The sequence below is a fragment of the Dasypus novemcinctus genome, chromosome 23, assembly GCF_030445035.2.
Source record: "Dasypus novemcinctus isolate mDasNov1 chromosome 23, mDasNov1.1.hap2, whole genome shotgun sequence".
Lineage (NCBI taxonomy): Eukaryota > Metazoa > Chordata > Mammalia > Cingulata > Dasypodidae > Dasypus > Dasypus novemcinctus.
The window spans coordinates 29,836,263-29,861,777 of NC_080695.1; the positions used below are offsets into that span (position 1 = coordinate 29,836,263).

General features: G+C 52.3%; 3 protein-coding genes, 1 long non-coding RNA gene and 1 pseudogene across 5 annotated transcripts; 2 read left to right on the plus strand and 3 right to left on the minus strand.

The window, feature by feature from the left end:
• Nucleotides 1–39: 39 nt before the first annotated feature.
• On the plus strand, nt 40–14,034 carry LOC131275505 (uncharacterized). Of its 2 annotated transcripts, XR_009182973.2 has the most exons (5): nt 40–494; nt 5,426–5,534; nt 12,207–12,322; nt 12,428–12,991; nt 13,648–14,034. It is a non-coding gene; the product is annotated as an uncharacterized lncRNA (long non-coding RNA). The 2 variants fall into 2 exon arrangements; XR_009182972.2 differs by lacking the exon at nt 13,648–14,034 and having other exon boundaries at nt 12,428–13,382.
• YPEL3 (yippee like 3) lies at nt 512–3,398 on the minus strand. Its single transcript, XM_058286106.2, has 5 exons — nt 3,243–3,398; nt 2,410–2,592; nt 2,273–2,316; nt 1,982–2,090; nt 512–995 (listed from the first exon to the last, which is right to left on the minus strand). Exons 2-5 carry the CDS (start codon nt 2,524–2,526, stop codon nt 906–908), a joined length of 360 nt encoding a protein of 119 aa, XP_058142089.1. The 5' UTR covers nt 2,527–2,592; nt 3,243–3,398; the 3' UTR covers nt 512–905.
• On the minus strand, nt 4,658–16,493 carry GDPD3 (glycerophosphodiester phosphodiesterase domain containing 3). The gene is made up of 10 exons (XM_004461475.5): nt 15,815–16,493; nt 15,461–15,503; nt 15,097–15,232; nt 14,955–15,000; nt 14,702–14,820; nt 14,514–14,603; nt 14,030–14,163; nt 12,709–12,768; nt 12,571–12,622; nt 4,658–4,852 (listed from the first exon to the last, which is right to left on the minus strand). The coding sequence occupies exons 1-10, from the start codon at nt 15,948–15,950 to the stop codon at nt 4,715–4,717; spliced, it is 954 nt and encodes a 317-aa protein (XP_004461532.1). The 5' UTR covers nt 15,951–16,493; the 3' UTR covers nt 4,658–4,714.
• LOC101434882 (small ribosomal subunit protein uS3 pseudogene) lies at nt 7,010–10,051 on the plus strand (annotated as a pseudogene).
• A 102-nt stretch (nt 16,494–16,595) lies between the features above and the next one.
• Nucleotides 16,596–23,513, minus strand: MAPK3 (mitogen-activated protein kinase 3). Its single transcript, XM_004461476.5, has 9 exons — nt 23,308–23,513; nt 22,067–22,249; nt 20,080–20,269; nt 19,371–19,487; nt 19,019–19,133; nt 18,515–18,646; nt 18,273–18,382; nt 18,033–18,180; nt 16,596–17,174 (listed from the first exon to the last, which is right to left on the minus strand). Exons 1-8 carry the CDS (start codon nt 23,487–23,489, stop codon nt 18,058–18,060), a joined length of 1,152 nt encoding a protein of 383 aa, XP_004461533.2. The 5' UTR covers nt 23,490–23,513; the 3' UTR covers nt 16,596–17,174; nt 18,033–18,057.
• Nucleotides 23,514–25,515: the final 2,002 nt, after the last annotated feature.

The window sequence follows — 25,515 nt, forward strand, 5'->3', positions numbered from 1 at the left end:
GAAAGTTGAGAAGAGCCCACAGTTTAACAGCCTCTCTGACGGCTCGCGCCTCGGTTTCCCAAAAGGCCCCGCGCCGGGGGACCCGCGGAACTACACTTCCCAGAAGGTCTAGCGCCGAAGCGCGGCTCGGAGGAAACGGACAAACGGCGCTGGATCCGCGCAATGGCCGCTGGGAATTGTAGTCGGGGCATGATGGGCTGCGAAATCCGCGGCGGGACGGTTTCCAGGAGAGCTGCCCCTAGGCGGCGGCAAAACGCTTAAGTGAGACTACGCGGATTATCTGAGGTCAGGGCCCAGGGAGCCAGAGCGGCCTCAAGAATCTCCAGTGGCGCGTGACATCCGACCTGAGTCCCAGGGAAGAAGCTCGAAGCCAGGACTCAGAAGCGCAGGCTCCCAGCCTGGACGGTCTCGCCTGCCCCACACCTCCTTGGGGCTCAGAAAAGAGGTCTCTAGCAGCAGCAATCGGTTTGGGTCCCCCCCTTCCCGGATTCCACGTGAGTCTGGTGCTGTCTCCATTTCACTGTTTTTATTATTTACAAACGCTACAGAACGAGGGGAGCAGACACGCATGGGGTAAGAGGGACCTGGTGGGATAAGAATTTCACAGGGCAGTTGGTGCACTGGGGCCAAGAGAGCAGTACACGGGCCATAGCTATTGGGCAGGCGGGGTAGGAAGGGGTTAAAAACGAGATCCAAGCCAGCCAGATCGCAGGGAGAGGCAGGGGGTGTCGTTCCCCTTCTGGTCTCCCCCCAAGGTCACAGTGCATGCAATAAAATTATGTACAGGAGCTGGATCCTTCCTCCGCAGGAGCCCTGGGGGTCCAGCGCTTCGTCCAACAGAAGGAGGCCAGTGGCGCCACCCGGCGGCCAGGCCGGCCTGGAGCCACAAGCGTTAGCAGCAGGGGTCAGTCCCAGCCATTGTCTTTGATCATGTGGTTGAGTTCAATGATGTACTTCCCCTCTTTGTACTTCTGGCTGCTCTCGAAGGCCTGCTCCTGAAAGTAGGGGAAGCTCTGTCATCCTGACATCCAGGGAGCAAGAGCCTTTACCACCACGCACAGCTGCTGGGGTAGGGGATAAGGCTGCCCCCACTTTTAAAGATGAGGAAACTGTCATTCAGAGAAGCCAAGCCACCTGCCTAAGGTTACAGGGCTGGTAAATGGCAGGGCCAGGTTCCTATTAAAAAGAGGTAGAACTTGCTGAACCACAGACACTTTTTCGTACTAATCTCATCTACAATTCAGGAGATTCTACACGTGTCTAAAAGATTTCATAGACTAGGGGTTATAAACTGGTGGTCCAAGGGCCAATTGTGGCTGCATCTAATCCCATCTCCATTAACACTCTTGAGTGCCAGGCAGTGGGTGGCGTTATCCTCAAGTGCCAGATAAGGAAATAAGATGCAGGGTATTGAAATCAGCGCCTCAACAGTAGCAGTTGCAATGAGGACAGCAGAAAAGGAGACCCAGGAAAGTTCCATTTTGCTGTGGGGTCTTGGGCAACTTTTCTGATCCTTTGAATGACAATATTATCTGGGTTTGGAGTGGAAAAAAACAACAACAAAATACACACTAGGATTCTGGTTCCTGTTCTGTTACTTACCAGTTGTGTGACTTTGGGCAAGTTACCAAACATCTCTGGGCCTCCGTTTCTTCTTCTGTAAAGTGGAGCTAATAATAGACTATCTACATGATTGTTGCATGCAATGGTCAAATGAGATAATATATGCCAAGCACATAACACAGTACATGGCACATAAGCATTTAAAAAATGGTCATTCTGATTATATCCTCATCTCTAAAATGGGGATGCTAGTGGCCTGTGAGGGAAGAGGAGAATATGGTCAGGGGATCAAACAGCAGTTTGACTGGTGTGAGCTGGGCTTAGACACTTTGAAAGATCACCAGATGATTGGTTGTGAGGAGGAAGGGAAGTCAGGTCAGGTCAAAGGCTAGCTTAGGGTCAGAGGTCCCCAACTCACATATTTCCAGCCCAAAGTGGTCTTGCAGTTCTCGCAGTGGATGTCAGCGACAGCATGGAGGCCTGTCAGCAGCACCCGTTCCTCGGCTGGCCCGCAGCCCACGTTCACCCTGCAGGGACATGGGGGAGTTCCAGGGAGGGTCCCACAGTCACAAAGCCCCCCTCCAGCTTGCATCCATTGATGATCATAGCTTCCTGCCTGAACCAGGGGATTCTGGGAGCCTCAGTATGATGTCGGGGGTCACAGGTCACAACTGATCAGGGAAAGAGGGAAGAGAGGTGGAATACTCACACGGAGTTGAAGAGGTAGGCACGCCCCTGACTGCCCTGGAAGGACTAAAGGATATGAAGGGGAGAAAGAGGGTCAGGGCAACTGGTGGGGAGCTGCCAGGTAGCTTCACATTCCAGCCCCACCTGTGGCCCAGTTACCTTGGAGATGAGGTCGTCGTGGTTGGCCAGGTGAGCGCGGCAGTGGGCACAGCTATACCTCCGGTGACAATCATCCAAGTAGGCCTGAAATGTCTTGGGCTTTGAAATCCGCACCATGGCGGGGGCCGGGGGCAGTGGCCCCACGCGGGGAGCGGCCCACGGGGAACAGAGGGAGCCCAGTGCCTGCCGGGGAGGGAGTGAGTGGACTGTCAGGACTCGGGCCACATACACGCAGGCATGCCCAGGGCCACAGGGACTCTCTCTGTCACGCTTGGCTGCTGACTTCTCTCCCCAAACCCGGCACCCTCCCCAAGGGTCAGAGTCATCTCAGTTTTGACTCACTGAGGAGGCCTCAGATTGCATCAAAAGAGAAACTGAGGCCAGGAGGAACCCAAGGTGAGTCATCCACCTGCCTCCTGCCTCACCATTGGGGGCCTGGAAGTTGAAGCTGGAGGGGAAGGGGTTGTAGAGTGCATGGGCTGTCAGTTAACCAGTTTAGGGTAAGCCTGGGGGTTAGGTACTGGGTGACCCTCAGCACCTCATTTAGGTATTTGTGTGTGTGGTGGGGGGCTTGACTTGAGAGTTCACCTGGGGAGAGAATCCCTCACCTACAGGAGCAGGAGGCCTCATTGAAGGCGGAGGGTCACCTAGGAGGGGTGGGGCTCTTACCTGGGGGGCACTAATGCCTTACCTACGCCGAAGGCTCTTACCTGCATCGCGGAATCTTACCTGAGACCCGGGGGGATCACCTGGGGCGCGGGGGGTGGGGTGGGGGAAGCGGGCTCCGGGGAAAGGGGCAGTCCTCGCTGACGGCGCGGGGCCCGTGGCCTCACCTCGCCTGGGCGCGCGGGGGCCCGGTCCGCCGGGGTAGCCTGGCCTGGGAGTGGGGGACGCTCCTGGCGGGCGCCGTCCCCCCGGCCCGGGTTCGCAGCCGCCGCGACTTGTTTACACCGAGACCAGCTGCTGCCGCTGCTGCGGCGGGAGGGGGAGGGGGCCGGCCTCCGGTCCCGGCGGCCGCCAAGGCCAATCGGCGCGGAGCATGCAAATGAGGGGGCGCGTCATCCCGCACCCCGCGCAGGCCCGGCTGCCCTTCCCCCAGCCCGGGACCCTGGCCGGCCCGGAAATGCGGCTGCGGCCCTGAGCCCCGCCCGCCGCGCCCCCTGCCCGGACACCTCGTGGGCCTCCGGGGATCCTTGAAGAGGCCAGGATCTGAGGTGCCCGACCCGGCGGGATGTTAAGAGAGAATGGTGTCTGGACGTGTAACGTCGGGAAATAATCGTCATAACTACCTGTGCACCCCACTCCCGCACCCCCACCCTCGCTGCGCCTCATTCTCTTAATCCCTGCAGCAAAGGCTGTGAGGCAGTTTCTGCCATACTCCCCATTTTACCGGGGAACTGAGGCCCAGAGAGGTTTAGAATCTCTCCCGAGGTTATCCAGCTAGTAAGAGGCAAATGTGCAATTCTCACTTCGGTCTGATCCCACGCCGCCTTTTGCCAGCGCATCACGAACAGGCTCAGTTCACTTCCTTTACTGATGCCTAGAGCTTCAAGGGGCCCATCCAGGACAGACCCCTGGGGGCCACATCCTGGAAAACAGGTCAAGTCCTATTGTCCAGCACCACCTCCTCCAGGCACCTCCTCTGAGGCCTCTGACCTCCCATCTTCTCACCTCTCAACTGCTGAAAGTGTCTTTTTGAACATGTGACTGCCGTACTAGATTTGTTCACTGCTCTGGCCCCAGTACCCAACCTAGGCTAGAGTAGGCACTCAATAAATGGATCAGGTACCAGGGCTTGGAGAGCCCAGGAGTTCAGGGGAGCCAACTGCATTTGGGAAGGACAGCTTTCTGGAGTAGGACACCTGGGAAGGTTTGTGTGGCCAAGGGAGTAGATAGGTGCTGTGAACTCAGCTGTCCCACTCACACCCACCCTTTGCAGCCAGGTGAGGAGGCCCACAGCGGCAGGACATGGGACAAGTCAACTCAGGAGAATGCAACCCTCAACTGTGCCTCTCACGGAAAGGGGCTGGGGGCCAGGCCACTATAGATTGGCATTGCAAAGGGCATTCCTGAGTGGAATGGAGACCAGAGTGGCACAAGGTGTGGCATTACTCTGGGTCTGGAATGCAGTAGAACTAGTGAGTCGGGCTGGTCAGGGCCCCAGCCTCTGGCCCCAGGCTGGCCTCCTCTGCTCTAAGCTGCCTTTGCTAGTCTTCCAGGACCCCCTCCCCAAGCACAAAGACATGACTGAAAAGAAACTATTTATTGAGGAAGAGAAATAGAGGGAAAGGCAAGAGCCTCCAAATTAGGAGGCCTGGGCGGCTCTTCCACAGTTGTCCAGATAGTGCCTCAGAGCTGTGGGGTAATCAGTGATGATGCCTGTGGCCCCCAGGCTGAAGGCTGCTTCAAAATCCGACTCTCTGTTAAGGCACCAAAATATCACCTGAGCAGGGAGGAAGGGGCTTGTAAGTTTCCAGACAACTTCACCTGGAACTTCCCTTTACATCCAGAAGCCAGGAGCCCCCAGGCAGTGGTATGCTGGAGTGGACTGGTAACTTTTCAGGAATTTGGCAAATTGGTTATTAAACACCAGCCATTAAAAAAAGTTAATTTTATCAACTTATAACTAAATTATACTAAAAACAAAGGTCCTACCCTCTAAGCCTCAGTTTCCTTACCTGGAAAGTGGGGATAATATGCCTGTCTTCCAAGGCATTGGGATATAAGAATTCCTGGCCCACAGTCAGTACTCTTCCTATGCCTTCATTCCTTTTGATGAAACTAATCATTTCCTAATTATTTCACTACATTTTACTAAATCTCCTATTTTCTAAGGTTATTTGCATGCTGTTGAAGCTGTATGGTAGAAATACTACACAGTGGTGTGCTACCACATATCTCTTCCCAAATGTGTTCAGTGACTTCTTGCTGGTAGCTTAAAATTCGCCAAGGTGGGAATATTTATACCAGGGATATCGGCTCATGCTCATAACATAGTTGTTTTTTCCCCTTCCAGGGAGCTGGTTGTTGAACACTTACCAGCATGCCACTGCCTCCCAGCCTGCCTCCATCTCCAGCTGCACTGCATCAACTGATTTCTCGAGTCCCTTCTGGTGGGTGCTGAGGTAGGTGGAGATGGGATTTTAACCCAAGCAAGTCACCCAGCCTCTCTGTTTCTTAATTTCACAAATGAGGGTGACGGTCCAGCCTCATGGAATTATGGTCAAAGTCCATGGAGGGAGACAGCTGATCTGAAAGAACTCTGTCATCCCCATGGCACCAGCATCCCCACATCCAACCAGCAGGCGAGTCCCAAGTTAACTCTTCCTTCCATCCCCTGTGCAGCTACCTGAGCCCAAGCCCTGTCAGTGGCAGTACAGGCCTCCTAATGGCACTGTTTCTAGCCTGGCCCCCCACTATCTCTTCTCCACCGGGTGACCAGTCACCCTCACTTTGACAAACCAACATTGGATCAGGTTTCTTCCCTGCTTCAAACTCTCAAAGGGAAACAACAGGAAGATGGCAACAGAGGGGAAGTAGATGTAGCTCAAGTGACTGAGCTTCCGCCTACAACATGGGAGGTCCTGGATTCAGTTCCCATTGCCTCCTGGAAAAGACAAGCAAGACAGCCAGGGGCAAAACAAGATGACACAACAAAGAGATACAAACAGGAAACACAATGAGAGATACAACAAACCAGGCTGCTGAGGTGGCTCAAGTGATTGAGTGCCTCTCTCCCACATGGGAGGTCCCAGGTTTGGTTCCTGGTGTTTCCTACAGAGAAGAAAAGCAGACACAGAGAGCACACAACAAATAGACACATAGATTAGACAGCTAGCACAAAAATGAGGGTGGGGGGGAGGATAATAAAAAAATAAATCTAAAAAAAAAAAAAAAGACAGCTGCAGAGTAAGGAGTGCCTAGAGTCAGCTGGTGCCACAGGGCAGTTAGTAATCACCCAGAGCTATCTAAAACACTTGTTTGGTGGCTCCAGGCGATCAAAAGAGCAACAGGCAACATCCTTGAAAGAATGAAAAGAGGAGACTGCTCATCTGCAGATAAGATTCGTTAAGTCAAGCACTCCACGCCAAGGAGGCCAGTGCCCATCCTCCACTGGCAGCAGGAGCCACCTTAGGAGCTACTCTGTGGCTGGAATTGGAAGCTCCATTCCCCAATAACAGGGGAGGAAGAAACAGATGGCCACCAATGTCAGCTAGTGATTGGTAGATTTGGCTGGCTAAAGTATAATCCTACGATCAGCTAAGGTTTGAACCTGTCCAGTTCGGAGGGAGGCTGGGCTGATGGAGGATCACAGCAAAGGTAGGGACCAGCTTCTTTCCACCCAGATCAGACTGCAGTCCTAAACTAGGCTTCATCCCCACCTCTGGAAGGGAGGAAACTGGCAGGACCTGCACCAGCTTCTCTGGATAATTGTAGTTACACTCGGCTGGCACGGACTGAATAGTAGGAAGTTTACTGGGGCAACTGTGCTCATTTTGGACCTGCACAGCACAGATTGCTGCCCACACCTGCAGCTCCATTCCTACCCCAGGCAGGGGAGGTAGGGGCATGAAGCTTCATCAGTCTCTCTGGGCAACTACAGTCTAGGCCTGCATGACTTAGATTACATATGGCTGTGGCTCTGTCCCTACCCTTGGCAAAGGAGAAAGTTGGGAGAGGCTTCATCGGTCCCTGGGACAATGCAGGCAGCTCGAACATCCAGAGCTTACAGCACCAATTATATCCTCAGCTCCTCCTACAAAACCAGCAAGGGAGAAAGGGCAAGAATGGCCTAAACTAAAGAGAAACTGCATCCAGAATAAATACATCTAGCAAGCCAGATGCCAAGACACCAACAAAAATTTACAAGCCGTACCAAGAAAAGGGTAGATATGGCCCAGTTAAAGGAACAAGATAAGCCTCCAGATGACATAAAGGAGCTGAGATGTTCAAACGAATCTCCCTAATAAATTCAAGATGGCTAAAGAGATTAAGGATATTAAGAAGACACTGGATGAGCGCAAAGAAGAATGTGAAGACATACATAGAAAAATAGATTTTATGGGAATGAAAGCCACAATAAATGAAATAAAAAAATACATTGGGAAAAAAAAATGGCTGGTACAAATTTCCAAGAGGAAGTTTGTTGCTGATGGCATCTTTAAAGCTGAATGATTTTCTCACTCAGGAGCTAGCTGAAGGTGGCTACTCTGGAGTTGAGGTTCGAGTTACACCAACGAGGACAGAAACCATTATTCTGGCCACCAGGACTCAGAATGTTCTCAGTGAGAAAGGCTGGCAGATCCGAGAATTGACTGCTGTAGTTCAGAAGAGGTTTGGCTTCACCAAAGGCATTGTAGAGCTTTATGCTAAAGAGCTGGCCACAAGAGGTCTATGCACCATTGCCCAGGCAGAGTGTCTGTGTTACAAACTCCTAGGAGAGCTTGCTGTACAGAGGGCTGCTATAGTGTGCTGCAGTTCATCATGAGGAGTGGAGCCAAGGGCTGCAAGGTCATGGTGTCTGGGAAACTGCGAGGAGAGAGGGCTAACTCCATGAAGTTTGTGGATGGCCTAATGATCCACAGTGGGGACCCTGTCAACTACTATGTTGATATCACTGTGCACTATGTGCTGCTCAGACAGGGTGGGCTGGGCCTCAAAGTGAAGATCATGCTGCCCTGGGACCCAAGTGGTAAGACTCATCCTAAGAAGCCCCTGCCTGACCATGTGAGCATCATGGAACCCAAAGATGAGATCCTACCCACCACTCCCATATCAGAACAGAAGGGTGGGAAGCCAGAGCTGCCTGCCATGCCCAACCAGTCCCCACTGCATGAAAGGGTTTTCTTGACAGCTGGATCTGGAGTCTGGATGTTGCTCTATAAAGACCTTTAATAAAACTTTTTAAAAAAGAAAAAACCAAAACATTGGAGTCATATAACAGCACATTTGAGGAAGCAGAAGAAAGGATTAGTAAGCTTGAAGAAATGGCCTCTGAAAGTGAACATACAAAAGAATAGATCACCGTAAAAATTTAAACAAGGTTTCAGGGAACTAAACGACAGCAAGAGATGTGCAAACACAGATGCCATGGGTGTCCCAGAAGGAGAAGAGAAGGGAAAAGGGACAGAAGGAATATTTGAAGAAATAATGGTAGAAAATTTCTCAACCTTAGTGAAGGACATAGATATGTGTCCAAGAAACACAACATACTCCCATCTGAATAAATCCAAATAGAACAACTCCGAGACACATATTAATCAGAATGTCAAATGCCAAAGACAAAGAGAATTCTGAGTGGCAAGAGAAAAGCAATGCATAACACATAAGGGATACCCAATATGAGTAAGTGCCAATTTCTCATCAGAAACCATGGAGACAAGAAGATAGTGGTATGATATATTTAAGATACTGCAAGAGAAAAACTTCCAGCCAAGAATCTTATATCTGGCAAGACTGTCTTTCAAAAATGAGGATGCGTTTAGAATATTCACAAATAAACAGAAACTGAAAGAGTTTGTAACCAAGAAAGCAGCTTTGTAGGAAATACTAAAGGGTGTGCTACAGTCTGAAAAGAAAAGACATGAGAGAGAGGCTTGGAAGAGAGTCTGGAAATGACGATTATATCAGTAAAAGTAACTAAAAGTGTCAAAAGTGTGGTGAATATAAAATATGACAGATAAAACCCAAGGGTCAAAATGGGTGAAATAAGAACTGCCTTTTCAGTAATAACATTGAATGTTAGTGGATTAAACTCCCTAATCAAAAGACACAGACTGGCAGAATGGATAAGAAAATATGATCCATCTATATACTGTCAGCAAGAGACATACCCTCGACCCAAGGATACCAATAGATTGAAAGTGAAAGGCTGGAAAAAGATATTTCATGTATTCAGTAACCAAAAAAAAAAAAAAAAAAAAAAAGGCGGGAGTAGCTATATTTGTATCAGATGAAATAGACTTTAAAAGACACTAGTAATGTGCAATCTGAGGAGGAAGTCAGGAAGAAAAATTTCATTTACAATAGTGACTAAAAGAATGAAATATTTAGGAATAAATTTAACAAACAATGTAAAGCACTTCTTATATTCAGAAAACTACAATGCACTGTTAAAAGAAATTTTAAAAGGCCTAAATAATTGGAAGAACATTTCATGCTCAAAGATTGGAAGACTAAACATCATTAAGATGTCATTTCTACCCAAATTGATATGCAATCCCAATAAAAATTCCACCTGCATTTTAAAAATGGAAAACACGTTATCAAATTTATGTGGAAGGGTAAGGGGCCCCAAACAGCCAGAAACATCTTAAAATGAACAAAGTCCTCCAAAGTTGGAAGACTTTCACTTCCAGACTTTAAATCATATCTAGCTACAGTCGTAAAAACATCATGCTACTGACATAAAGACAGACACATAGACCAATGGAATTGAATTGATGGTTCAGAATCAGACCCTCACATCTATGATCAAGTAATTTTTGACAAGTTTGTCAAACCCACCCACCCCTAGCAGAACAGTCTATTCAACAGATGGTGCTGGGAAAACTGGATATCCATAACCAAAAGAAAGAAAGAGGATGCTATCTCACACCTTACACAAAATTAACTCAAAATGGATCAAAAACCTAAATATAAAAGTACCATAAAGCTTCTAGAAGAAAATGTAGGAAAACATCTTCAAGACCTGGTGGTAGGTAGTTGGTTCTTAAAGGAGATAAGAGAGAACTGAGATGGACTACTGATCCTTAATGTATGTAGAAGTTTTAATTAACTTCACTGTAAAAGTGTGGAAATGTATAGAGTTGATGGTAACACATTATAGTGAGTAACACCTGGTTTATAAATGGGAATGTGGCTGGAAAGGATAGTCTAAGGATATAAATGTCAACTGAAAGAGAGCTAGACAATAATCTAGGGACTGAGTAACACAGTGAACCCAAAGGTGGTTGATGGTACTGATGCAAGAGTGTCATCTGTGAGCTAGAGCAGACGTACATCACTATTGAAGGGTGGTGTCATATGTGGAGAATACAACTGGCATTACTTATGGACTGTGGTTAACAGCAATACTGTAATAGTCATACATCTATGCCAAAGATGTCCTGTGTTGATAATGGGGGGGAGGTATGGAAAAAATGTGTCAAATGCACACTATGGATCATGGTTAGTGGTAATAGTGTGATGATATTATCTCATAATTTGTAACAAATATTCCACTGTGTAGTATGTTGATAAAGGGCTGTTTGGGAATTCTCCACATACACATGATTGTTTTGTAAGGTCACAACTTCTGTAATAAAAATATATTAGGAAAAAATAGGCTGGGCTGGGGGGAAAACATAGCAAATGTTAGATACTTTGGTTCATAGTAGTATTTTGAGGATGCTCTTAAATCACTAGTTAAAAACGTTTTAGGGGTGCAGGTTCACACCAGGCCGGAGTCCTGCCCAGGGGAGCGGGGGCCAGGCAGCCGAGTGGGGCCATGAGAGGCGAGTAGGGCAGGGCCTGCAGTACAGCAACCTGGAGCCCTTGAGCTGCACAATCCTGCCCAAGCTGGGCCTCTGAACCTGCCTCTGACAGGAGGGGCCGCTGTTGGTGCCTGTGGCTCTTAAAGTGTTTAAGAATCGCCTGGCACATGCAGATGCAGAGATGCAGATCTTCGTGAAGACCCTGACGGGCAAGACAATCACCCTCGAGGTTGAGCCCAGTGACACCAAAGAGAATGTCAAGGCCAAGATCCAGGACAAGGAGGACATCCCGCCTGACCAGCAGCATTTAATCTTCATGGGCAAACAGCTGGAGGACGGCCACACCCTCTTGGATTACAACATCCAGAAAGAGTCCACCCTGCACCTGATGCGCACCTCCGGGGAGGCATCTTCGAGCCCTCCCTCTGCCAGCTTGACCAAACGTACAATTGTGACAAGATGATCTGCCACAACTGTTACACAGCCACGCCAACAACCTGTGCCCCAAGAAGGTGGTCAAGTGAGGGCCGGCTCTTCATGGCACCCCGGCCTCCCGCTGGTGGCCTCGAAACCCCGATAAAGTCCCCTTGGTTGACTGAAGCAGTGCGAAAAAAAAAATTTCACAACAATGCAAGATATTGGTGGTAGGATGAAGATGAGAGCCTGTATGATGTTATTATGTATGTTTGTTTTATAAGTTCACAACTATTATTATACACTTATTGTTTTTGCATGTTTATGTATGATATACCTCAATAAATTAAAACAAACAACAACTGTCAAAAGTTTCTTTTCCCTTTGGGCTTCCCTTACTCCTCATTGCCTGCCTTGGCCTCTGCTGCCATCTCTAGCTCAGCCTAAGCCACTTCCTCCAGACTGAAACCTTGTGGTTCCTGACTGCTGCTCCTTTGCTAGGCCTTCAAGCGTGCTGAGCTTTCTGCCTGAAAGACTCTGCCTTTCCCCTGTCTGTGAGCTAGCTCCCCCGCATTCTTCCCCTGGCTGCTCACGGCCTACTTTTCCTGACCCCCACAAGCCGCGGCACTCTATTTCCTTTCCATCTGCTCCTTACCCTTGCGACAGCCTGCTTCATTTCTTTCCTGGCCCTTGAACTTAGGTTCCTTGTGCTCTGCCTGGCCCCGCAGTGCCTGGATGTGGTAAATGCTCAGTAAAGTTTTGCTGGTTGAATGGCTTAGTTAAGGATGATGTTTAGTGGGCCAGGCCTGATTTTCCCTTCTCTGATCTTTCCCCAGCTCCCCTCATCAGCAATCAGGCTAGTGAGTACAATAATCATCATCTTTTTTTCCTATTTTTTTCTTTTTTTAGGGGAAAGCACGAACACAGTTCCCCACTACCACAAATTATTCAGCTGAGTTTCCCACGTATGGATGAGCCCCGCCCTGGGAAAATCACCTTCGTGATCATGGTATCTTCCCTGCCAGGTATTACCTAATCATCATCTTAACAGCTACCATTTATCAAGCCCCTATAAAGTACTGGTTCCATAGTCAAAAGAGTGAAATCCTAAAATTGCCCCCATTTTACAGAGGGAGAAACTGAGACTCAGAGGTGCAGTGACCTGTCCACGTGACCCCGCTGGTTAATGGAGAGCTGTGATGGGAACCCTGCCGCCAGTCCCAGGCCCTAACCACCTGCCTACACACTGAGGGAGTGGGGGTCAAGTCCTCACCTGCACCCCTCGCTCCTCCAGGTGTCGGATCAGACTTTTCCTCATGATGAACCTGGGGACAGCGGTGGCGAGATGGGTCAAAGGCAGTGGTGGGGATTTGATGGGGATGCTCAGCCCAAACCTTCTGGCCCACCTCACCATTTTGAAGCCACAGCCGCCAGCCGGTTCAGCCCAGGGCTGGAAAATGGGAAGTATGTCCTGTGGAGAGAGGGTGTTAGAGGGCAGCCCCATGGGGTGGAGGTGGGGTGGTAGTGACCCTCTTGACCGGTGTGACCCTGCCCTCCCTCCACAGAAGAACCTTTGCAGTTGCCCAGATGAACAATTCACCCATTGTGCAGTGAGGGCCTGCATTGATATCTTTGAATCTATGCCTTCATGTCAGGGGCTGCTCCTTCCGTCACCGCTTTTCAGATGAGGAAATGTGAGTCTCAGAGGGGCACGTGAGTGGTGGGGCCAGGACAAGGACCCAACTTGATTCCAAAGCTGGACATCAACAGTAAGAGGTCTTCCAGGCCAGGCCTGACCAAACAGGGCTTAATGGGTCAGCCATTTGCCCCAAATTGTTCCTCTTCCAAGGTGACTTCAGACACCCTTGACAATGTCCAAAGCAGGCTATGGAGTCAGGTTTTTGCAGGCAAACCTGGACTCTGTACTACTTCCAGCTGTGTGACCTCGGATGAATCACAGAACCTCTCTGAGCATCAGATTCTCCGTGGGAACATGGTTACCTCTTGGAGGTGCTTAAAGCTTAAATAAGCTGAAAGGATGTGAAAATACTTGGCAAATCCTATATAAAAAGTTATATCTACAGAGTTTTGTATTATAATGATCTCCCTGTAGCAAGAGTGTGCGGGTGCTGGCTGGGGGGCTTCCCTTAGAACAACAAAAGGGAGCAGAAAGCCCTTGGGGACTACCAGAGAAGTTTTCAGGAAACAAAAGAGCAGGAACCAGGCCTGAGAGCTACGAAGTATCCAAATACCTGATACTTTATTTTGTTCATCTTTGCCTGCCAGCAGGAAAGGATGGCCCTTGAGAATCTGAGCGTGATGCCCTATTCATTCCTCTCTCTCTCCCCAGCCAGACTGTCAGCTCGCCCTGGGCTTCTCGCCACCTCGCCCTGGTCCATTTACTAATGTAACCGCACCTGCCGCAGAGTGACATTCTGCACACATTTGTTGGAGGAACAAATGAAGACATGAATGCTTTCCCCGAAAACTCCAAATCAGTGTATATTTACCTATAATTTCAGGGGGTTCCCAGCATCCTGGGTAGGAACCCCGCTGTGAGAGGGCCTTGGGGAATATCTGTGAGGGTAGCGGGGCGTTGGGAGACAGGGGCTCCTGTGCACAGCTAGGCTAAGGGGACCTAAACAATGGGGTTTGGGGCGGCGCTTAAAGAGAGAAAGCAGCTGGAGGCCAAGGGAGGATGGAGGTGGGTGAGGGGTGCCCCTGGGCAGTACCTGTTGATGATGGTGGGCAGGAAGCAGATGAGGAACCGCTCAGGGATGGGGAAGAACGGCAGCAGCCCCAGGTAATAGAGCAGCAGCACCCAGTAGCCTCTGCTGATTGTGAAGGAGAAGGGCATCTCGGGGTTCTGGGGAGGCAAGGGAAGAGGGGAGAAGGGGGTCCGTCTGCTCCTGGGAAAGTAGAGGGCTGGGCTGCAGGGGGACAGCTTTGGAGACTCAGGGGCTTCCGACTACCTGCAGGGTCAGGTGCATCTTGGCCCAGGGGTTGAGCCTGAACACGCCCTCTTCCTGCCGCCATCATACCTTTGCTCACATACTTTCCCCGTCACCCCAGTTCTCCAAATTCTACCCTCTGAGGCTCCCCTCTGGAACCCTCCCTGATCCCTCTAGCCTAGGCCTCTGGGCTGGGCTGACTCCAGCTTCCTCCAGGAGTAGGGGGGCGCTGGGAAACCAGAGCAGGGAGGGAGAAGGGACCCACGGCAGCCTTGCATTTCTTCATGACTGAGCTCTTCTCCGAGGCCCAGATGGTGATTTCATTGCGGTCAAAGTGCCTCACCAGGTCCGCTATCTAGGAGGAGGAGGAGGAGGTAAAGGGGAGAGTCAGGCAGCCAGGCCAGTGGTCCCCCAGCCAGTGGCTGCTGCCCTCCCCTCCAGCTGGAGGGCCACCTTGTGAATGAGCTCTTCATTCTCCTCTTTGACCTCCAAACTCATGGGTGTCTGTGGGAACCTCTGGAACAAGTCCTTTAGACAGACCATGTGCCGATCTGACCCGTGAGCAAAGTGGCCTGGGAGGGGGTAGTGGTGGGAAGAGGGATCAGAGGATTGGCTGAGGGAGGGTATGTGAGAGGGAGGGGGAAGCCATGACCCGCCTCGGGCTGGGGGGTAGGAGGCCCAGGCTCAGCCCCAGCCGTGCCCTCACCCGGCGAGAAGTAAACCTCCAGCTCCTCCTTGTAGAGGGGCAGGTCCTGCGGGGAGAGAGCACAGGGAACGTCACTGGGAGCCATGAATGGAGGTGTGGCGACTCTCCAGGATAGGTGGGGGCTGGGTGGGTAAAGGCCCACCTTAAAGTCCAGGCTGCTTATATCCCGATTCACACCTGACTGGCGTGTCAGGTTCTTGTCATGGGACACCACCACCACGCCATCCCGTGTCAGCTGGCAGTCGAGCTCTAGAAGGTCTGCTCGCTGGGCCATGGAGCTGGAGGAGCCAAGGTTAGTGAGGGGCGGACAAGGGGCCAGACTGCACAGTGGTGGGGAGGTTCGGGGAACGGTGAGGGGAGAGGTCAAGGCAGGACGTGCAGGTTGTGCACTGCACAACTCCAGGGGCCTCCAGGCACCAGTCTGGGTAAGAAGTAAATGATGCCCTTTGGTCCCAGGCAGGGCACGACCCGCATCACCTGCTGAGAGTGGGGGCCGACGCACTCACTTCTCCATGGCCTCCATGGTGTTCTCCAGCCGCTCTCCAGAGCCTGTGTGGGCAGCTGGAGTGGGTCCCTGGGCAGCCTGACCTTTCCACCCCACAGTCCCTCTTGCTGACCTTGTTCCTTTCCCTCCCACTCCTACCTCATCAACCCCTTCAACCCAGAGCCAGTCTCTTCTTCCCCATTCCATGCTCTGCCCTGCCCTCTCCTCACTCGCGCCTTGCTAGCTGCCTCCTTTCCAGCATCCCACCCCTGGGACATAAGCCTGCCTTGCTGTCCACCCTAGCACCTGTCTTGCTATCTCCACTCCGCCCCCAAGGGCTGCCGAATCCTTCCTCCCCCCCTCCCACCCGGCTCACCTCCTCGGTGGGCCCCCAGGCGGGGACAGAAGACCCGAACCCGGGGCGCATGCAGCAGGCGAGGCCGGCGCAGGAAGAAGATGGAGAGCATGACGTAGCCGCCCAGGGCGGGCAGGGCATAGAACAGAGGGCTCATGGCGGCGCTGCCTCCCGGACTAAGGCTGCCGCACACTCAGCTGTCTCCAATGAACTGTGCGGTCTCCTGCTTGGCTGGTGTGGGCTGGTTGCACCACGGGCTGCCACCACACCCCTGGGACCTGCTAAGCCTGCTGCTGGCACGTGGCCAGACTGCAGGGCTCGGCTGGGGCTGGGGCAGAGGCAGGAGTGGAGACCAGGCAGCCCCAGGCGTCACACCCCTAGACCTCTCGGGCCCCAGCAGCCCTTTTTCCTTGGCCACTTTGGGGGAGCGAAGTCTCCCCCCACCAGTCAGCTACGACATTCCCCTCTCCCAGTGGTATCCAGGTATATAACATATCTGCCCCTTCCACTTCCAGAGAATCCAGGGATCAGGGGGTGTGGAGGGTACCCCTGAGTCACCCCCCAGGTCACCCCCAGCTGGTTAGACAGGAAATCATTAGAGAGGGGAGAGGCCAGTGACTAAAGGGAAAAGGGACCCCACTCTTCTCAGGAGGTGGGTCCCTTCCACCCCATCTTTCCCCTGGCCAGCTGGGCGGGGTGATGGTGGGAATCAAAGGTCACCAGGGCCTGGCACAGTCACAGCTGGTGAGTGCCAGCCTGGGGTGGGGTTGGGGCATTGGCGCACACAGACAGAGCCTGGGGCGATCATATACACATCTCTGTATTTATATATTAGATATAGGCACAGGGAGGTGGGCAAGGGCGCCTCCACTTCCGCTCACCCACACACAGAAGCAGCAGGGTGTTACATGGAGCAGCTTTGCGGGGAGGGGGTGAGGCTTGGGCCTTGCTCCTCAGGAATACTAGCCCTTGAGACTCAGGAATGTTTCTTCAGGGAAAAGGGAGTGGGGTGTTGATGAGGTAAGTGGGGCAGGGCTTGCCCTGGGTCCCTCCTGGTCATCTGTCCTCCACTCCCACCCCTCAAGTCCTCAGGCAGCCAGAGCCCTTCGAGTCCAGAACTACCAGAGACTGGGATAGCTGGGGTAGACACGGGCAGAGCAGCAGAGGGAGAATGGCTTCGGGGACACCTGAGCCCCTCCAGGCCCAGGGGAGAGGAAGAGGAAGAGAGGGGACCTTGGCCTGCCTGAAGCAGATGGCCCCAAGCAAAGCAAGAGAAGACGGCCAGGCCCACCCTCCCTGGCCTGGGCTGCCAGGGGCTGGGCTGGGCACAGAGTCCATTTTCTAACAGTCCGGCAGTGGAGGGGCAGGCAGGAAACAGGGCCTAAACCAAAAGGCAGGCAGGAGAGAAGGTGTTAGCACCCACGAGGCCCCACCGGAACCCTGGCCTCCATTTCTTTCATTCCATTCTCACAGCTGGGTAGGCACTTAACCTCTCTGTACCTCAGTGTCCTTCTCTGTAAAATGAGGATAATAATGGTACCTGTCTGAAGGTGCTGCTATAAGGATTAAATGAGTTAATGCATAGAGATCTCTAGAACAGAACAGTGCTTAGTGCTATGTATGTGTTTGCTCTTATTATTAGAACTATCTCCAGGAAACTGAGGCACAGAGAAGTAAAGCATCCTATACAAGATCCTGTATACAGCTCTTATTAAGTGGCAGAGTTGGGGTTTGAACCCAGTCTGCCCTCTGTCTATCAGGCCACAACTAGCCAAAGACAGGAAGGAGACTGGAAGAGGGATGGCGCACAGTGTGGGAGGGGGTAGGCCGTGAACTGCTGACTTGAGCTCCAGGTGTGAGGAGGCCTGGCATCTGGGTCAGGCTGGGTACTGCTGGGCCCCTCCCAAAGCTATCAATGCCCCACCCATCTCTGTCCACACAGGGAGAGCCAAAGCCTGGCTCTGGTCCTTAGATGGTGAGAGGGGGCCTCAGTGACCTCTGAGGGTCTGCACTGGCTAATGGGGCTGGAGGATGCAGTGTGTTGATGGTGGGAGGCATCTGCAGCTGGAGTAATGGGCGGGACATAACTACATGGTCGTGGCCTAGGCAGGCTCTGGGCCCTTCTCTTGCTGCCACTAACATGGATCAGGGGTGTGGGGCAAACACGTGATTGTATGAAAATGCGTGGAACACCCCAGTATCAGGGTAACTCTGGGCATGGGCAATGGGGAACACGCACCAGGCCCTAAGGGCATCTCTCCAGGTTAGGGGGCCTCCAGCCTCCCAGGCTGGAAGCGGGCTGTCTCCTGGAAGATGAGCTCCTTCAGTCGCTCCTTGGGTAGATCATCCAGCTCCATGTCAAAGGTGAAGGGCTCCTCGGCCACTGGCTGGGGTGGCAAAACAGCACAGGCTCAGGCTAGGCCCTGGGGGATGCTCACCACCCCCCAGCCCCTAGCCCTGCTGCTGGCAGCAGGCCCACCTCATCCGTTGGGTCGTAGTACTGCTCCAAGTAGGGGTGGGCCAGCGCTTCCTCCACTGTGATCCGTTTGTTGGGGTTGAAGGTCAACATCCGGTCTAGCAGTTCAAGGGCTAAGGAAGAGCCATAATCAGGGGTCAAAGGGAAGGCCCAATGAGCTCCCAGAAGCATCGCTTTGCTTCTCTGTGCTCAGGGACCTGCCTGCTATTCAAATAACTGCTGAGTTTACCCCACATCTTTCTCACCTTTTGGGTCTGACTTGGGAAAAAGTTTGGCCCAGGCCACCTTGGTCTTGGAGGGCAGAGACTGTAGGTAGTTTCGGGCTTTCAAGTTGATGATGCAGTTCAGGTCCTCCTGGGATGGAGAGCCCAAGATACCTGTGGATGAGGCAGGTGTCCTGGTGAGAGATCACAGCTCAGAGCCAAGAAGAGCCTCCTGCCCAGTGACCAGGCTCATATAAAGCCACCTGCCCAGTCACCTCTCCTTGATGGATAAGAGCAAGGGGTTTGGATTCAGGTGGCCCTAGGTTCAAGTTCTGGGTCTAGCATGTCTTAAATGTGAGGCATGGCCTTGTTTCTCCCATCTACCAAATGGGGATAGTATCTATACTGCCCTAAAATCACATGGGGTGCTCTAGGGGCTCTGCACATGGTGGAAGCCCTGACCTAAACCCCAGACTCACTGACCCTAAAGGAATCTCATCTCTGATAAGCCACTCTCACTCCCACTCTGCTAGCCAGGCCCCTCACCCAGAATGTGGTTGAGCTGGTCCAGGTAGTGCTTCCCAGGAAAGATGGGCCGGTTGGAGAGCATCTCTGCCAGAATGCAACCCACAGACCAGATGTCGATGGACTTGGTGTAGCCCTGCAGAGGAGAAAGTGGTGGGCTCTTGAGCCGTTGCTCCAGACCTAGATCCAACACCAGCCAGGGAGGCAGAGGGCTGGGACAGAAGGAGCTAATGCTCAATTTCCTTCCAGAACCCAAAGGGCGGCATAGTGATGGTACAAGGCCCAGGCAGGGACTTACTACCTGTATCATGGGGTCAGTGCCTGGCTCAGAGGTGGCCCATGGGTTGCTCTGCAGGGGTGGGCAACCCCCTACCTTGGAGTTGAGCATGATCTCTGGAGCCCGGTACCAGCGTGTAGCCACATACTCTGTCAGAAAACCAGTGTGGTCATGCTCAGGGTCAGCGATCCGGGCCAGGCCAAAATCACAGATCTGGAATTGAACCCACACTGTTAAGCCCACAGCCCCCACTGCCCACTTACTCTTATCACCACACCTTTGCTCATGCTGTTCCCTTTGGTTTAGTGCTCTCCTCCCCAAGGCTTCTACAGGCCTAGGTACATCTTTAGGAAAATTAAGAAAGGCTATCCCTTCCCCTGATGGACACAGTCCTGGCCTAGGGCAGACAGCTGAAGATGCAAAGTAAAACTTCAGCCTCCGCAAGGGGACACCCTGGTGTGGTAAACAAGCTGCTGCCACCATGCCTCTGCTAACCTTACTTTCTCCAGGAAGCCTTCCCTGATAGTTCCTGGAACTTCTGCGAGGCCTTTGGGCCCTCCAGGAACAGGAAACTCACTTCCAAGGCAGTCCTACTCCTGTTGCAGCTGTCAGCTAGGAATTCTTCCCTGGACTAAGGAAAAATCTGTCTCCCAGCCCACTAGGATACCACAAAGCCACCTGTATGAGACCCTTCAGAAATATGGGGAGTGACTATGCCTGGTGGAGGTGGGGAAACCAAAGGCAGAAGGGGAGAGGCTGGCGCCAGGACCCTGGTGGCAGAGGGGAGAGGAACTCGACCCCTGACCTTAAGGTCACAAGTGGTGTTGATGAGCAGGTTGGAGGGCTTTAGGTCTCGGTGCAGCACATTGGCTGAGTGGATATACTTGAGGCCCCGCAGGATCTGGTAGAGGAAGTAGCAGACGTGGTCATTGCTTAGCTGCTGGCTTTTGAGCAACTTGTAGAGGTCTGTCTCCATCAGGTCCTGCACAATGTAGCTGAGGATGGCACCAGAGACCCCCGGGGCCGGGGGTAGTGGGTGGCACTCGGTTAAGGAGAACAGGCCCTGGCAAGTGCGCTGCACAGCCACTGCAGCTGGGGCTTCTGGACTCAATAGGTTTACCAGCCCATTGCGTGAGCTGGGCAAGGCCCACGCTCAGCAGTGGGGTTTGGGGCCCCTGCCACATCTCAGCTGGGTGCCCCTGAGCAAGGGACTTCCGATCTGTGGCCTCAGCTTCCCTACCAGGAAAATGGGAATAATAATAACCCATGGGAGGCAGGAAAACTTCCCTGTTAAGAACAGCTTTGGACTTAAGCTGCCACCACTCAGGACTGTCAGCCCATCTGGGCCTTGATTACCTCATCTGTTAAATGGGGGAAATGAGTGTTCTTTGAAGGGTAGTTGTGAGGACTGAATGAGATGACTCGTGCAAAGCAGCCAGCCCAGTGCTTTGGAACAGGGTAATTGCTCAATCAACATGAACTCTTATTACTATGATAACTGCTTGTGCCATGTGGCTGTTTAGAGGGTTAAATGAGATAATGTATGAACACCATCTGGTATGCAAGAAATGTTTGCTTGAAAATGAATGTTTGCCTTACAGGAATGGTTTGGGCAAAAAAAAAGTGAGGAAAACTCCCAACAGCACACTCCTACTCAAAGAAGAGTTCTTGGCCATATATCAGAAGATTGAGGAACAAATGTACATTTATATTTTAAGATAAAACAAAGATTAAGTATACATAAATGAATGAATGAATAAATAAATGCCATTTGGCTTGTCTCTAGAAGATTAAGTCGGGACTGTCTTTTAGGATCAGTCTCCAAAGGGCGCTTCAAAGACATCCAGACCAACCCTGCTGTTTTACAGATGGGAAGGTTCAAAGAGAGACAGTGACTTGTTTAAGATCGCACAGCAAGTCAGGGATAAAGATGAAGATTTCCTGTCCACAGTTTATGGTGGCGGCCACAGATTCTGTACTATAAATCTCCATTCTCAGGAGGAGGGTTGGGTCAGGGGGAAGGGGTGATAGGTGTAGCAAGCTGCTGGGGACAGAAGCCATCAAACCAGGCAGAAACTGGACAACAAACTAGAAAAGTGATACTTGGGGAGGGGAGGGGAAGGCAACAAAGGCTAGTCTGTCCCTCCCTGGGCAAGGTTCAAGTCCAGAGGTACCTAGCTTAGGGCTCTGAGAGGGAAGTCACAGAAAAGGAAGATAGGTTCTCAACTGAGGGAAGGGAAGAGAAGAGGTAGCAACAAGAAGTCCTTGATTTTAGGCTTTTGAAGCCTCAGTTTCCTCATCTTTACAATGGACCTGATGAGGTCTACCTCAACATGTAGCAGCTAATAGAATAAGCACTTGGTAGGCATAGCACCTGTTACAGAGAAGGCAGTTTTCTTCCTGCCTTCCTTCCTTCCAATCTGGGGACCCAGAAAGGAAAGAATCATCAGTCTGTTAAGCAAGAATTGACTGTGGGCAGAGGCTGGACCACGTCACAAAACTGCAGATGCCAGAAGACAAAGCTCCTATACAGACCATCTTGCCCAGCCCCCCATTGAAACCCAGAGCAGGGAGGGGACTGGTCCAAGGTCACACAGCCTGGCTGTAGCAAGCTCAGAATTCCACCGAGGCCTCCTAGTCCTCTTACACTCTGGCCTCTCTTGTGCTCGGAAGTTTCACAGGGTTTGTTTTGGAGGCTGGTTGGGAAGAAGGAAACAGAAAGAAGACCAATGTTTCCCCAGTCTAGCTCCAAAGCCAGGCCTGGCCAGCCATCTGGCTGAGGTGAAGGATACACATCTCTCATGGCTTCCAGGGTGGGCGCCCGCAGAATGTCTCGGATGCCGATGACGTTCTCATGGCGGAAGCGCAGCAAGATCTGGATCTCCCGCAGTGTACGCTGGCAGTAGGTCTGATGCTCGAACGGGCTGATCTTCTTGATGGCCACTCGAGTCTTGCGCACGTGGTCGTAAGCTGAGCTGAGAGGGCCAGAGAGATGTGGATGGTGTGGACTTACAAGGGGAGAGTCGGGGCCTGGTGGCTCCACCCCAGCCTTCGTAGGGAGGGGAGGGAGCAGGAGAGGGCTATGGCCAAGTCATAAACAATGTTGGTTCCTTCCTGCCGGTGAAGGCCTGGAATCTCCAGGGAGAAGGCTGGGGACCAGCCAGGAGGCCCTTCAGTGATTTCACAAACAGAGGAAAAGACTGACCACTCACTGACTTCCCCTCTCCTCAATCCCCTTCCATTCCAGTTGCCCTGACCCCTCATTTCCTCCCCACCTTTCCCAGGATGGACTTCTTCCTCTCCAGACAGGTCCAGGGGGTGAGAGATGAGTAGAGGACACACAGTGAGGAGGGAGTGAAAGGAGGGCCTCGAAAGAAGGGCCAAGGCAGGGGCGGGTCTTCGGAGTGAAGCACCTCAGCAGCAGAGAGGTTCCCAGACGAACAAAGATCCAGAGCAAACAGTGGGGCTGGAAGAACTCATAGACCCCTCCCAAAGGATGCTGGGAGGCACTCCTGGTGCTCTCATCCCTCACTGGGCCCCTGCCCACCCCCAGCCCAAGGTCCTGCCCCACCCTGCCCAGCCCCAAGCTCTGCTCTTCTCTCCCAAACTCTTTGGCACAACCTCACTGGAAGAGGACAGCATGCTCTCCCCAAAGGAGGGTCCTTCGCTGCCCCTTCACGGAGGGTAGCACCTTCCCAAGAATGGTATCTTGCCTCGCCCGTTTCTCCAGGGCCCCCTTTCTTCCCATGGTCCCTACAGCCCCCACATACACTCAGACGACTCTCCGTTACAGAAAGGCCCGTTCAAGGTCTCCAAACCCCCTCCCCTTAGAACGCACGCAGCACCCCCCGACCCCCAGAAAGCACCCAAAGGCCCCCTCCCCGGGACGCTCCCCGAGCCTCCTGAGTCTCCCTTCCCCCGGCCTCTTCAGGGCGCTCCGGGTCTCCACATTTCGGAAAGCACGCAGCATCCCACCCCGGCTCCCCGAGCCCCCTCCTCTTCAATCGCCCCCTCCCCAAGAACGCCCCCTCACCTGACCATGCCGTACGCGCCCTCGCCGATGTACTGCAGCTGCGTGTAGCGCGGGCCCACGTCGAATGGCTGTCCCTTCACGACCTCCACTTCCCCCGAGACCCCCGGGCCGACCCCGGCAGATCCCCGGGGCTCCCTGCCCCCGCCCCCCTCAGCCGCCGCCGCCGCCGCCGCCGCCGCCATCTCCACTCCTCCCCTCCCGCCCAGCCCTCCTCCCCCCGCCCCACGGCGGCCCCGCCCGGGGCCCCGCCTCTTCCCGCTCGCCCTGTCACCCGCGGGGCCGCGCGCGCCAGGCCCCGCCCCCGCCCTGCCCCCGAGGCCGCTCCGAACCCCGCGCGCCCCCGGAGCTCGCGCAGCTCCCGCGGCCGTCACGTGGGCGGCCCCCCGAGCGCGCGCGGTTTTCCCGCCTCTGGCGCGGTGCTCCCTGGCGCCCTCCGCCTCAGCGTGTTCCGGTCCGCGGAGCAGCTCCTCCTGGCGGCCTGGGAGAGGCCCTGGCCGTGCCCACACGGTGGCGCGAACAGCCTCAGTGCGGCCGGCCGGTGACCTTCCCCGGGGCCACCCCCTCAGCGTGCGCGTGGTGGAGGCGGGGGCGGCGCTGACGGAGGCCTCACCGCAGCCCGCGCCGGCCCTGGGAGGCCGTGTGAGATGGCTTCTTTGCGGATGTGGCCTGCCCGGGACAGCTGAGGAAACCGAAGCCTCGAGAGGGGACTCGACACAAACGAGAGTCCACCCCTGGTGGACCCCGGGGTCCTGACCACCGGCCTAGTGACTTTGCCACACAGGCCTGTGGTGCGGGGCTGTGGACTTATTGTCCAGGTACAGGCGTCCTGTACCTGGGGAGCAGGGGAAAGGCAAGAAAGCTGCAGGCCAAGTTGACTGCGTTTGATTCAAATCAGCTATCAGACTTTTCTTTAGAAAAAAAAAAAAAATTAAAGTTTTTGTTGCCAATAAATGGAATTAGCAAAACTGAAATCCTGGCAAGATCTTCTTCTGAAACTGTACCAGACATTCTATTTCTGGTATTCAGACATGCAAGAAAAATAAATATGGAGAAATAAAGTTTTACAGATGGGTTGACTGATTTGGCTAAGGTCATAGTAATACTGACAGCCAAGGCTCAGAATGAGGGAAAGGCTCTTTCTAATTCCGTACTCCCTCTCAGAATCATGAATTGTTAGAATTGAAGAAACTACCTTCAGTGACCATCCAGTCCACCCCCCTCGTTTCACAGTGAAGATGTGAGCTGGAAGCTTCACAAAAACACACATCTCCTAGGCTTCAGTAAGTAATCACGCTGTTTATTTCTCCATGACTAGCTGGAAGGAGGTCCTGGTATGAGTTCCAGATCAAGACACAAAATGGAACTGTAATTATGATTCTGAAATGGCTCGTAATTAGATTGGCCGCTAGGCACTCTCAGATGAATGAGACTTAAGTTGCTGCTTTCCAATAGCCTGTAACTCAGTGAAGGTTCAAGAGGTGCTCATAAATCAGTGTCTTCTCAGTTATTCGTTTAGTAAATTATCAAATGGTAATGCAGAGTTCTGAATTGAAAGACTGCTGTGTAGTTTGGCTTAGTGATGAAGGGCTTTAGGGATCATGGTTACCGGATCGTGGTTCCCATCTTTGCCACTTCCTCCCTATGTTAACTTGGGCCCATTATCTTCTATCCTCTTTACTCCCGAAGTTTATACTCTATTGAAAAGATAAAATATCAATTTAAAACAGGGTAGATGGGTGTATACCCCAAATAATTGAAAACAGATATTCCAACAAATACATATATACTCTCATTCCTGGAAGTGTATTTACAATAGCCGCATTATTTATGATATCCAAAAGGGAGATACAGCCCAAATGTCCGTCAGTGGGTGAGTGGATAAACAAATTGCAGGATATATACACACACACACACTGGAATATTATTTAGCCATAACAAAGAATGAAGTTCCGATAAATGCTACATTGTGAATGAGCCTTGAAAACAGTAAACTAAGTGAAAGAAACCAGATACAAAAGGTCGTATGTATGATTCCATTTATATGAAATATCCAGAATAGGTTCATTCACAGAGACAGAGCAGACTGGTGGTGACCTGGGACTAGGGGGAAGAGGGAAAGGGGAGTTACTGCTTAATAACTCTGGGTGATGAAAATGTTTTGGAACTAACTAGAGGTGGTGGTTGCAAGTCATCATGAATGTACTAAAT